Consider the following 14,206-nt stretch of genomic DNA (forward strand, 5'->3'; position numbering starts at 1 on the left):
TTACAAAACATTTTCAGAAACAATGAAATGTTTCAATTAAATTGCCTATCCTATTAGCTTTACGTAACATGGATTGGCATGAAAAATAATTGGGAATATTATTAATTTAGGACACTGGACACTTAAGGATATAGTGGAATGAAAAAGAAATAAACAGACCCACAACAAATATTACCGTATATTTTTGTAAACTCATCCATAAAATATCTTGGCATAATTATATCGTTATTGTGAAAAAACCATTTACAACTAACCACTAATAACGTTATGCTAGTTACCTATTATGGTCTTGTGCACGAATTAAACAAAATAAATTACGACTACTTAAAAACCAAAATTTATAGCTTACTACAAAACCATAGTCCCAAATAGATTATCCCAAATCAAACAAAAAATGAAACTTGCATTTTTTAAAGTACAAGAATATTTATAGACATACCTAAAACCTTTCCTATGAGGCTCAAAATTGAATGAAACATTTTGAAAGTAAAAGCTATGTCACATTAAAAATAGATTTTCGTGCACAATTGTTCTCGCATATTTAAAGTAATATTAAAACTGATAATTACAGTAAATGTTTCTTTAGTTATTCTTAAAATATAATCTCAATCTACCTTAGTATACAAAATTTTCCGTTTAATAATAATAACCTTGATTAAAGCAAGTATTAAGCATATATAAATATAAACAAATTAAGTCATTCTACCCTAATGAAATATTTAAAAAAGATAGGCCTCTAGCTTGATGATTTTTAAATTTTAGAAAATGATTGTAGAATTAACGAAAAAAAAGTATGAACTCTCAGTATATAATACATTGAATTCTAAAGCTAGTGCCAATGTTTTAATAGTTTGCAAACTAAAAAAATGATCACTTATTTAACACAGATGGTACACTGATGTATATGTGCTGGATGAAATGTGAACATGAACTTTCTTGTTAACCCTTTCGAGACTAACGGGACAATACATCCCAAGGCAGATTTGATTTAGACTAGTGGGAAATGTGATCCCAAATAAGGTTCACGCCAGTTCAGTCTTTTTAACGCCCAGGGTCATTTAGCCGTTGTTTGTTTACAAATAAAACAATTCATGTGGTCATGACCCTACTGTGTCATGTAGTACCTCTATAGTAGTATGTCTAATGTTAGCATCATATTTAACGTTTTGGCTGAGGCAATATGAATCATTTTTTTTTCGTGGGACGTTATATCCCAGCAGGCTACTTTGGTGGGATTATTTATCCCAGTAGGCGTGAACATGTTTTTTTTCTTTTCAGAATGAGTAAGGGAAAATTAACTCAAAAGGAGCTAGAGGCAATCGCCGTGGAAAAAAGACAGCGATACTGATCCCTATCACAATAGTGAGGATGAATATCCAGACTGGACCTGCGAAAGTGAGTCTGCATCTAAAGGCGATAACCAGTCTTTAAGTTCTGATGAAAGCGTCATCGAGACTGAAGGTAACGGGGATTTTTTTGATAATAATATACCAGATACAGTTATGTCCGACATCCCAAATGCATCAGCAAGTCCTCAAACAGGGCCTTCAACTTCATCTACATCAGACAACATAATATATATATATAACTATACCCCAAGGATATAACTTCCTATTGCAAGGAATACCGAAATTCTCTTGAGCTCTATAAATAGTCAGTCTACGGAGATTGATATTTTTCTAAAGTTATTTCCAAAAAGCTTATACATATACTTATATTTATATCTCAGTGTACTAATGAAAGATTAACAATTTTGGAAATAAAACTAAAAAAAAAGTTAAGCAAACTGATCCTTCTGAAATTATGATGTTGACTGGTGTTATGATTGTAATGGCTTACAACACGCTTCCAAGTTTGAGTTGCTATTGGTCAAAGCATACCTCCATGGGTAATACTGCAATAAAAAATGCAATATCACGTGACCGTTATAAACTACTAATATCCAAAAGGGAGATCGAGTCTAAAGCAGTATTTGCCATTGAAGCCTATCAAACGAGGAATAAAGTTATTGGTAAGAAGCGACTCTCTTAGCGGTTATGTATATGACCTCGATGTATATAGTGGAAAGCAGGATGGACAAGCAGATGGAATAGTAGGGGAAAGGGTTGTTAGAAAACTCACCAGCTCAATAATGAAATCTGATGTTGTGATCTGTTTCGACCGATTTTTTACATCGGTGACATTGATGAAAACACTGTCATATGCTGCAGTAGGAACCTGTATTGGTACGCGAAAAAAATATACCAAAAAGTCAGGATAAATTAGAAAAAAGTGAAGCAACATTTTTATGCACGAATGATGGGATAACCTTTACTAGATGGCAGGATACCAAAGAAGTATTGGCAATTAGTAACTGTCATGGGGATCAGCGTACATTTGTTGACCGAAAACAAAAGGACGGCCAAAAACTTACTGTCGAATGTCCCGAGATAATCTCCTTTTACAACAAGTATATGGGAGGCGTCGATTTGACCGATCATTTAGCTGGCCTTTATGAATTCGACCGCAAGTCTACCAAGTGGTGGAAAAAAGTTTTCTACAAATTTTTAATGATAACAGCCGTAAACTCATTCATTATTTACAATGAAATTAGACGTAAGAAGATACCATTTTCGGAATTCTTGATAGCCCTAGCCGAAAGCCTAATTGACCAAGGGAAAAGCAAAGCCGGTGTGAAGAGGCGTTCAACTACCGGACGACCATCAAAGCGACAAAAAACTATGGTAAATGTTGGCGACCATATGCGGATTGTCGAGCAGAAACGGAGAAGGTGTATAAGATGTTCACAAACCAAGGTGGAGAAACGCACAAGAACTGTTTGCAGGGTATGTAGTGTGCCTCTATGCAATGACTGTTTTACCCCTTTCCATATGTGAAATTATGCAATATTTTGATAAAAACTATTTGTTCTACTTATGTATGTCTTTTATTTCAGAGCTGGTGGGACATATTGTCCCAACGGAATGGACTGATGAGACGATATGTCCCATGCACACTAAAAAAAATTAACGCGTTTGAAAAAAAATTTGAAATAATTACAAACATCTCTAAGAACCTTTTACTTTTGAAATATGAAATCAATATGTAAATTATGCTTTTCATGAAAAAACTAAAAATCTGTCTTGAAAGGGTTAAAAAAAAATTACATAAAAAACGTAAATAGTATACAAGGGTTAACAGAACATATAGTGCAATGTGTTGTTTGTAGAAACCTACAGATTCCTATTATTTTTAATACTCGTAAAAGGACTATAACTTTATATCCCGGTAAGTTCTTCAAACTAATAAAATTTATAATAAATGTTTTAAATTTATTCAATAAATTCTTCCCCTTTGTGGAATTTTTCATAGTGCAATTTTAAATGGTGTTTAAACTTAAAACTTTTACTGCAAATATCACAGCCAAAAGGCCTTATTTGTGAGTGTATACGCATATGAGTCTGAAGGGTGGACCTTTGATTAAAACTTTTTTCACATACCTAGAAAAAGTGTCACATATAAGTTGCTATAATTAATATATCATATAAAATGAACTAACCTCACATTTAAAAGGTTTTTCACCACTATGAACGACCATATGCCTCTTTCTGCTAGTAGCACAGGTAAATCCTTTACCACATTGGCTACATATGTACCTCTTAACGCCATCATCTTTTTCTTTATGTCTTTTTATATGATCTTTTAATACTCTTTTACTATAAAATCTGTTGCAAATGGAACAGTTTACTTTCTGAAAAGATATCTAATTAAGAACATTTAAAAAAAAAAATTGTAGAGGAGGAAATTGATAAATACCTCATTATGCACATCATTTTTGTGTCTCGATAAGGCACTGCTACTAGTAAATGCATGGCTACATAACTCACACATGTAAGGTCTTTCCCCTGTATGTCTTTGCCTTGTATGAATTTGTAACTGGTCAGTATTTATAAATCTATGCTGACAGATTGTGCAAATCGCTTTCTTATCCCCTTTGTGGAGTTTCTTGTGTATTAAAAAATAACCAGGCGAACTAAAACAATATATGTCCAGATTTTATTGTTATATTATTTTACATTTATTATTATAAAATACCATGTTTTTCAAAAGAATTATTGTAATTTTTTTTAATTATGAATGAATAAATTATTATAAATACTATTTGTATTGAATTCCTCACTCTATTTAAGGTATTGAATTATTATAAAAATCTCTAGTATGGGAAATTTGTGTAATATTGACAAACAATTTAAGTACCACTCAAGTGGCAGGTTTGATGATACTTGTTTAATATTGCGAGTCAAAAAATAGTTTTTCAAGTGGAATATACTTTTTTCAATGGAGGAGCACATAGATTTAATTTTTAATTAACATCATTATTTCAACAATATATTGTATGCTCCTCAGGTCGCAACACATTTAGATTCCTCTTAATAAAATTGCTTTAGTTTATAATTATTAGATTGGCAGGCTAGATAAATTCAGAAAACGAGCCATTGTTTTCAAATAGACCAGTATAAAATTATAAAGACAAATAAAAAGCAAGTAAATGGTTGTTTACCTGCTTTTTATTATCTTCATAAGAGAGATAAAGTTTATTTTAAGACACAGATAAGTAATGTATGGTTATGTAGTTATTTCAGCCTTATAGCATTATTTAGAATGTTATAGACTAATATTTCGGATATGTTTTTTTAAATTTCAGATCTTGTTATAAAATAAACAATTTGGGACCAATCAAAGATTCAATTGTTGAACTGATTAACTCAGGTCGCAACACATTTAGATTCCTCTTAATAAAATTGCTTTAGTTTATAATTATTAGATTGGCAGGCTAGATAAATTCAGAAAACGAGCCATTGTTTTCAAATAGACCAGTATAAAATTATAAAGACAAATAAAAAGCAAGTAAATGGTTGTTTACCTGCTTTTTATTATCTTCATAAGAGAGATAAAGTTTATTTTAAGACACAGATAAGTAATGTATGGTTATGTAGTTATTTAAGCCTTATAGCATTATTTAGAATGTTATAGACTAATATTTCGGATATGTTTTTTTAAATTTCAGATCTTGTTATAAAATAAACAATTTGGGACCAATCAAAGATTCAATTGTTGAACTGATTAATTTAGTTTTGAGGTATAACAATAATGATAAGCTTGTTATTATTAGGAACATTCAAAATATCAAAATAAAATAACAGATGAGAAAAAATGTGACTATTGGGCCATACTAGATTTCTTTTTAGGAGTTTTCTTTAGTATTAAAAAAAAAACAGATTTATTTTTATTTTTGGTGACTAGCAACTACAGTAAGAGACAAAAGTATTGGCACATGTTGATTTTTATTAAAATTCGTATCTGTCCTCTTAAGCTACCAGACCTATTACATTTAAATATTTTCTAATTTAAAGTGTATACCCAAGAGCATTCGTTTCTTAATATTTAATACAAATTTAATAAATAAAGGCTTTACAAAAGAACCCATATTAAAATTCTATCAAAAATCCCATGGACAAAAGTATTGGCACACATGTTTACAAAGCGTTTAAAAATAGGTGCCTTGTATGTGAGAATTTTGAAGCAGTTTTTTTACATTCTTTAACAGAATATTTATATGAAGTAAAATATTTCTTTAGGTTTAGTGCTTATTTTAAGTGCATACATTGCAAATATGGGTCGCAAAGGCCAAGAAACGACGGAATCCGAGCGAAAAATAATTGTACAGCAGCGAAAAGAGGGTAAATCGTATTCAGCGATTGCCCAAATTGTGAAGAAAAGTCGATTTACTCTGCGTAGTGTCTTAAAAAGATTTGAAACTGCAGAAATTTTCAAAAATAAGCCTAGAACTGGACGTCCGCCAAAGTTAACGGAGAGGCAAGAAAGAAAAATTGTGAATAAAATTAAGCAACATCCTTCAACTAGCGCTTCTGACATTGCGGCTATATTGACAGAAGAAGTTAGCATCAACGTGAGCTCAAAAACAGTACGAAGAGTTCTTCATAGGGCTGGATATAGTGCCAGAGTAGCTCGGAATAAACCATTTATTAATAAGGTTAACCAAAAAAAGCGTCTTGAATTTGCGAATGCACACTTTCATCAAGATAATATATTTTGGGACAAAGTAATATTCTCTGATGAAAGCAAATTCAACATTTTTCATTCAGATGGGAAAGTGACTGTGTGGAGGAAGCCCAATTGTGAACTAGATGCACAAAATCTGCATAAGACATGGTGGTGGTAGTGTACTAGTGTGGGGGCTGTATGTCATCGGGAGGGATCGGAAATCTGGTTTTTATATATGGTATTATGGACAAAAATGTATATCTAAATATTCTAAAAAAAAACTTAAGAGCTAGTGCGGAAAAACTTAATTTGGCAAATGATTATTACTTTTAACAGGACAACGATCCGAAACATACAGCCTATATAGTCAAGCAGTGGATTGCGTTTAATGTCCCTCATACTTTAAATACACCTCCTCAATCTCCAGATGTCAACCCGATCGAAAATCTTTGGAGTGAGCTAGGAAAATGAATAAGGAAACACCATATTTTCAGTAGGGAAGAGCTTAAACGTGTTTTGCTGCAAGAATGGAATAGTTTTGAGCCTTCCTATACGCAAAAGCTGGTCCATTCAATGAAAAGGAGGCTCACTCATATTATAAAAAGAAAAGGAGGTCCTACAAAATATTAGAACTGTGATTGAATTTTATTTTTATTTGGTGTGCCAATAGTTATGTCCATTTTAAATAGAATGTAATTTATATTTTTTTGTTATGCTCTCGTTATGTTTAAGAAAATCTGTTTTATTTTTCATTATTATTATTGTACTAAATCTTTTATATGCTTTTAGTTAGATAGTTATTATTGGGTTACATAAATATAGTAAACATTAATAAATTACTTTATACAATTATGGTGTGCCAATATTTTTGTCCCTCACTGTATATGATCAGCGGAAGAGATTTTCTGTTAATCTGCTGAAGAAGCTGAAAAATGGCTAAAAATTGTTAAATATATAAAACATATGCATATTACTTCGGGATATAATAGAATACTTCAAGTAATAAGTGTTATCAGATATACTTGTCTCAAAATAACAATGATGTAACACAACATCTGGAAAACTTTTGGAGACATGTAACCTTACATAATTTAAACTCCTCGCCCAATAGGATGATATATTTAAGGTCAAGACATAGTTAATAAGTTTAAGGTGATAAGATCAAGACATAGGTAATCTGTTTGCTCTTCACTTAAGCATAAGCTTAATTTCAACTCTGAACTGACTTCTTTAATCGAGGTGTATGATAGCCCAAGACAACGTATTTCTAGGTCATGATGGTCTGAAAGAAATGCGTTGGCGCTCTAAAAAGCCATTACATTAGTACATCACCAGTTTCTCCTTGCCCTCTAGTGATTTTCCTGATTTCTGGGAAAAAAGCTTCTGAACTCATCTGTATAAAATTAGGTACAGAAAGGATGTTGCTAATGATAGAGGCATAAGTACTCACTCTGAGATTTTGAAATTATTTGATAGTCTTTTTTCATAGATAATATAATTGTGGATGAACAGCATGAGTTTGTTATGGGTCAATCAACCATAACTAATTTGCTTACCCTTCATTATTGTCTGTTGGGCACCTTTGAGAAATATTGTCAGGTGGATAATATTTACACTGATTGCTCAAATGCGTTCAACAGAGTAAGTTATGAGCATATTACTAGCAAGTCATTAGCTATGAGTTAGGTATAAGCTTACGCGTAATGAATTAATAACTTTTTATCAAATTGCACTTAATTTGTACAAATTAATAACTTTATTTCACATGAAGTTTATGCTTTCTCTCTGGTGCCACACTGGTCTCATTTTATTCAATCTTTTTATGAATGATATACTATGCAGCATCATTCATCGCTATAATTTCTTATTGAAAGAAGAAAAGAAAGAAAATGTGATTTATTACGTAAGACAACAACATCTTGTGTACAAGCATCCTAAAAACTAAAAAATTCCAAATTCACTTTAAATTTCAAATTTCAAACAAACATAACATCTAAAACACTTAACCATAAAATTTACACACATTACCAAAATTAATCATAACAAAACAGATTGAGAAAAAAAAAGCATCTTTTTGATAAATTTCATTAAAAAATAAGTAAAGCTGTCAATAAAACAGAATTTAGAAGAACTAAATTAAATTATTTAACAGGAAACAAAACTAAAACACTAAAATGATGTCAGAACACAGGTTAAAAGGTATCATTAAAAAAATCGTCAAGGCTATAATATGCCCTGGATAATAAAAGTGATTTTAATTCCTTTTTGAATCTCTTAACTTCTAAAATTTGTCTGATACATAGAGGAACATGGTTGTAAATTTTTTTGCTAAGGTATATAAGTGAGTTCTTGGTGAGGGAGGATGTAGGGATTGGTAAGGGAAAATCGTTAACCTGGCTAGTCATATGACCAGTGTTAGAGGGAGGTTTAGGACATTTATGAATAAGAGTAGCTGTTTCTAAGATAAAAAGAGAAAAAAGAGTTAGGATTTTTTGAGATATAAAGAGAGGTTTACAAGATTCTCTTAACCCAGCAGAACATAGGTATCTAACTGCCTTTTTTTGAATCACAAAAATTATGTTTAATAATCCCTTGTTGCTTAAACCCCAAAAAGGCAAGCCATAACGAAGGTGGGACTCAATAAGAGAAAAGTACACTGAACGTGCAACCACCCCACCCAGCTCATGCCCCGCCATTCTTACTGCAAAGCATCCAGAGGATAATTTTGATGCAAGATTTAGGATATGATCTTCGAAGCGAAGGCGACCATCAATGGTAATACCAAGGAACTTACAGCTTTCTTTGTTTTGCAAGGGGGAGTTTTCACTAAACATAAGGCCCTGAACGTCACACTTAAATCCCATAATAAAGGTTTTGCCCACATTAAATACAAGCCTGTTTGCAGCACACCACTCCGATAAAATCTTAAGATCCTTAAAAAAGCCATAATCATTGAGCTTAGACAGCAGTATTCCATCATCTACACAATCAAATGCCTTGGATAAATCGCAAAACACTGCCGCCGCGGACTCTCTAGAATTTAAGGACACATAGACACTCTCCAAAAAGCCGAAAACAGCGTCATGAGTCCCTTTTCCCGTTTGAAATCCAAACTGATTTGCAGATAAAATGCAATTATGTTGCAAAAAAGATAAAATTCTGATTTTTGCAAGTTTTTCAACTATCTTGGAGAGGGTAGATAATATAGAAATTGGACGGAAATTACAAGGCTCACTCACATCTCCACTCTTATAAAGAGGGATAACCACTGCCTCCTTCAAACATGCTGGAAAGATGCCATTATAAAAGGAATTGTTTATGGCAGAAGCTAAGGCATTCAATGCTGAGTCAGGCAAAAGGAGTAGTAATTTTGATGATATTCCATCAGCTCCAGCTGATTTATGGTTTTTTAAGCTTTTAATTGCATCTCTAACATCAGTTAGGCTAACAGGATAAAAGAAAAAAGAATTTTGAACTGACACTTGTCGAATATAATGCAAAGGATCAATATTAGTATTCACATCCTTGAGCAATAAATGAGGAATATTACAGTACTAATCATTTAAACTATTTGGTCTTACTTCTGGTTCTGAAACTTTCTTGTGAGAATGCCTGAAGTCATTTATAATTGACCAACATTCTCTCTGCCTATTTGAGGACATATTCAAGCGGTCACTATAATATTTAATATTTAAATAATTATTGTTTGCTGAAAACCTTAAAACCTATAAAGATGTAAAGTCTCCATTACAGGCATCCCAAGGTCTTTTAAGCCTAAAATTAATAAAAAAAATAAATATCTGATACAGTAAACTCTTATTTATTGCAATGTCCCCGAAGCTGATGTTTTTTGGTTATTAAAACTCGAGAGGGGCCCCCACTCTGCCTCTCATTTCAATGCGACAGCACAGCATATCTGCCGCACTTGATTGGTCGACGCAAAGCACTCTAACCGCGCCACAACTAGCGAAACCTAACCCATATTAATTTTATTAAATTTAATAAAATAAAGCTTTAATACAAATAATTACAATAAATAACGTCTTTATTATTACAATATTATTAGAAAATAATTACGTGCACACTATGAAGGGCACAACTGGCGAAGTTTAATCTTGTGGCCATTCCTCCACTTAACCAATCGCGCCGAACTAAAATAAAATTAAAACAAACCCAAAACAGAAATAGATATTGTGACTAACAGCCAATCAATGAAAGATAAATAAAAATATATAAAAATATTTCAATTAATGAAGTTCTAACAAATATTGTTTAAATTCTAGTCTTGGGTAACTAAAATTGTACTCTTTAAATATCAAAGGCAGTTTATTATATAAACTAACTGAATTGTAGGTAAACCCTCTCTGAAATAATTATGTTCTTTGCTGAGGCATGTTTAATAATTTTTTATCTCTTAAACTACGACTATGTACACTATCCCTAAAAGTAAGCTTTTGATATAAATAACTAGGTTCTTTTTTACAATCAGTTTTCTATGAAATAATACAAAATTATAAACATATTGTTAAATACATATATGAATTTGCATGTGATATTTCATTTTTTTATGATCTACATTTATTTATGTAAATCTTGGTTTAATTTAACCAATTAAAACTCGCTCCACTTTCACTTTGGTATTTAATTAGTCAGAGTTATGATACACTGCAGTTTGGTGGGGATGAAGCAAGCATTTGGCGACAGTTGTAATAAATGGGAGTTGCAATAAACAAGAGTTTACTATATTTATTACTGTTGCAATAACCAAGTATTCTGTTGTTGGGATTATGTTCTATGTATTGGGTTTCTGGTATGTATTAATGGTCTAGATGAGTATATTTCTATGTGACATTTCTTTATCTTGTTTTAGGTTTTCATATTTCCTTTTTTTTTGTTATTCTTTTCTATAAATTCTCAGGTTCTTTCTCTTTTAAATTAAAAAAATTGAAAAAAATAGAAATAAACATTATCTTCTTTATGTTATAATTTGGATCAAAAAGATTTATTTCTCATGTGAAAAGAATAATTTAAGAAATCTGAATCTGTTGCATCCTGAGAATGACAATACCGAAACCAACCATATTTTACCTCAACAAGTCATATCATCAATTTTGTTTAGGAACTACATGAAATTTTTCTTTTTATTGCAAGATCTTTTCAAGATATCTATAGAAAAGCAAACTACTAAATAAGGTATTCATAAATATGTATATAAGACTAGTTTCCTTACGCAAATGATTTTCCACACAATTCACATGTAAAAGGTCTTTCTCCGGTATGAAGTCTATTGTGATAAGATAAGTCATATTTTCTAGCAAACTTTTTGTGGCAAAGCTTGCATTCAAATTTTCTCTCCAAGTGTTTATAGGCATTGTGGGCTTCCAAATGGCTCAACCTTTTAAAGCTTTTCAAACATTCTGTACATTCCAGTTTTCCATCAATTGTTATAGCTGTTTTTACCTTTGCTTTCTTTCTTTCAACTATTTTTTTTGAAGCTTCTTTAACTGTAGGAATATTCTCTTCATATCCTATATTACATTCTGATTTTATTTCTTTGTCAACTAAGAAATTTTGAGGAGAATTTGCATTATAATGACTAGTGGTTTTCTTAGCAGGGTAAGTACTCAGTTGTTCTTTTAAAACTTTATCTGAGCAAATAATTTTTATTCGAAAATTATGACATTTTAATAAAGTAGTGAAACATTCATCACAGATGAATTGTGGTAGCATGTCATTATCTAAAATCTAAATATAATTAATTGTTAATACTAAGTTATAGTGTTCTTATACAAACTATACCTCTATTAAAGATATTGTTACTATTGCTTCTAAAATACTACTAGTATTCTCATTTAGTTTTTCTGTTATGCTCTTACATTTATTTCTTGAGTGGTCTATCATACATATTCTACATTTTTCAACCATGTCGTAAATACAATTTAGAAGGTTAACACTGCCGGGAGGTAATATTATAACAAACATTAATTCTGCGGTATTGGTTTGAAAAGTTAATTAAAAACAATAATAAACATAAAAATAAAAAACATATGACCTTTAACCAATCAGGTAAGAGTATTCTGTTGCTATTAGTCTTGAACAAAACGAATTTGACTTATCAAACAAAGATTAGTTGTCATTCATGACAATCTGTCATTCAATTTCCTCATCTCATCAGGTTCATATGACATATTCCACACTTCATTTATTTACTTTTTGTTATTAAAAATCCAAAATATATTATTTTACTGTTATTCATTAATTAAATTAATAAAAATCACTTATTTAAGAGCCATGGCTCGGCATAGAGATATCCGTAATATGGATTATGAAGATGGTAAGTGACGTGAAATTAAAATATAAATTTAAGTTCCAATATTTTAAGCAAAAACCATATTGCATGAATTTCAATCAGTCCTTTTGATTTTTAACTAGAATACGATGGTTACGACGATATATATGGACACTCTATCGACGACGATTACTACATTTCTCCAAGCAACCGACAGTTCATTTATAACAGAGAAACTTCAAGGGATGCAAGATTAGAACCCGCAGATGATATTCCTGAGGTGGATACAATTGATGAATTGTCTGACACAGACAGGGTCAGGTTGGAGTCTTGTTTAGATGAGATAAAGAATACTTTAGGACCAAGCAAAGTTTCAAGGGGTGAACTGATCAATTTGGTGTTGAGACATAACTATAATGTTGAACTTGTTATTAATGCAATTTTGGAGGATCCAAAGTATCAAAATAAAATTGGAGACAAAGAAAAAGGTGACTATTAAATCATACTTTTCATGATTATTTGATAGTTTTTAAGATGTCTTATTTTTCATACATGTAAATAGCAATGAAAATGATCAACAGAATAGTTTTTTGTTTTATGAATTCTCTCATTTTACAACAAAATTTCTAGGTGTACCTGAAAATTATTAAAATTATTGTTATGAAAATATATATTTTTAAATGTGATTTGAATTAGTAGAAGGATTTTAAAAAGGATAAATGGTGGTAGCTAAAGATTTTATTTGCAACATTTGACATGTCAACTTTTTAGTTTTCATTGACCTTATATATTTTAGTAACACATTTGTTTCCATAAAGAATTTCTTTTTATATAAAAGTGGTTTTCAACAATTAAAGAATATTTCTCATAGTCTGTTGCTGATTATGTTCACATGTTACTTTGTAGTTATTCTCTTTAAATTATGATTATTCATTTAAATTTAATTTAATCTGAAATAGACATAGGACCCACAACTGTAGAATTGCAATGTCAGTCAAGGTAAAATTTTCAATAGTGTTTTGAGAATGCCTTCATTCTATTTTTGTACTTTGTGTAGAGACATTTCTTGTAGATTCTTTTGAAAAATCAAAAGGGGTCTTGCCGATTATACTGCTTTTAGAAAGGTATTTTATAAGATTACTCATACAATTTGTGTTTCTCAAAACAACTTGGCCAACCATTTTCAGCAAGTCTTTTATAAATGATGAAATCACGAAATGACCTTGAACCTCTTAATGGACATCTATTTTCTTGTTCACTATACTCAATCAATGGTATTACTTTAAAATAGGTTAAATTGCTAAAGGTTGGAAGTTTTACTGGAATTAAAATTAATTTTTTTTACTCTATTAAAAATATAATAAGTAAAACAAAAACTTTTTTAGAAGCATCATATATAACCTTAGTTATATTTAATCTAAAATTTCTCTCTTAGTGGGCAGACTCAGTAATACATATCTCTTTATACTTTATCTAAAAGGAGAGAAATTTGTAATATGTTTGTCTTATAAGAAATTGGTATTCTTAAGCTTTCTTCCCATTACATGTTAGTTGTATGTAGCAAAAATTATTGTTACATGTCTTGTTATTACCCTGTCGCCTAATTCAATCACATTAACAATTATTTGTAAACACCTAGGCTGATCCAATCTTGGGAATCAGTTTATGCTTAAAATAAGAAACTATTTTATAATATATGAGAATTATTTAAATCTACACAGATAGATATATAACCTTGTCATTTGTGATTGAGTGAATTTTGACATCCATTACTACTTTTCTCACTGCCTAAATCCAATCAGGAGTAGATCTTGTTTTTTTATTAGCAATTACATCATAAAATCTTGAAATTTGTATTATTTGAATATGATG

At 30.8% G+C, this 14,206-nt stretch overlaps 2 protein-coding genes across 4 annotated transcripts in view; one reads left to right on the top strand and one right to left on the bottom strand.

Annotated features, from left to right (window-relative positions):
• LOC126733439 (zinc finger protein 62 homolog) lies at positions 1-12,150 on the bottom strand. 2 transcript variants are annotated; one of them, XM_050436748.1, is made up of 5 exons: positions 11,845-12,150; positions 11,276-11,790; positions 3,796-4,012; positions 3,539-3,730; positions 1-3,479 (listed from the first exon to the last, which is right to left on the bottom strand). In XM_050436748.1, the coding sequence occupies exons 1-5, from the start codon at positions 12,025-12,027 to the stop codon at positions 3,312-3,314; spliced, it is 1,275 nt and encodes a 424-aa protein (XP_050292705.1). In that variant the 5' UTR covers positions 12,028-12,150; the 3' UTR covers positions 1-3,311. The 2 variants fall into 2 exon arrangements, with proteins under 2 accessions (XP_050292705.1, XP_050292713.1); XM_050436756.1 differs by having other exon boundaries at positions 11,276-11,783; positions 11,845-12,082.
• Positions 12,151-12,211: 61 nt separating this feature from the next.
• LOC126750730 (protein HBS1) overlaps positions 12,212-14,206 on the top strand; it is a 36,905-nt gene continuing 34,910 nt past the window's right edge. For both annotated transcript variants that reach the window (XM_050460444.1, XM_050460453.1), the window contains exons 1-2: positions 12,212-12,379; positions 12,478-12,822. In XM_050460444.1, the coding sequence (XP_050316401.1) occupies positions 12,337-12,379; positions 12,478-12,822 (388 nt within the window). In that variant the 5' untranslated portion in view covers positions 12,212-12,336. The remainder of the gene's footprint in view (positions 12,380-12,477; positions 12,823-14,206) is intronic.

The sequence above is a fragment of the Anthonomus grandis genome, chromosome 1, assembly GCF_022605725.1.
Source record: "Anthonomus grandis grandis chromosome 1, icAntGran1.3, whole genome shotgun sequence".
In the NCBI taxonomy this organism is placed as follows: domain Eukaryota; kingdom Metazoa; phylum Arthropoda; class Insecta; order Coleoptera; family Curculionidae; genus Anthonomus; species Anthonomus grandis.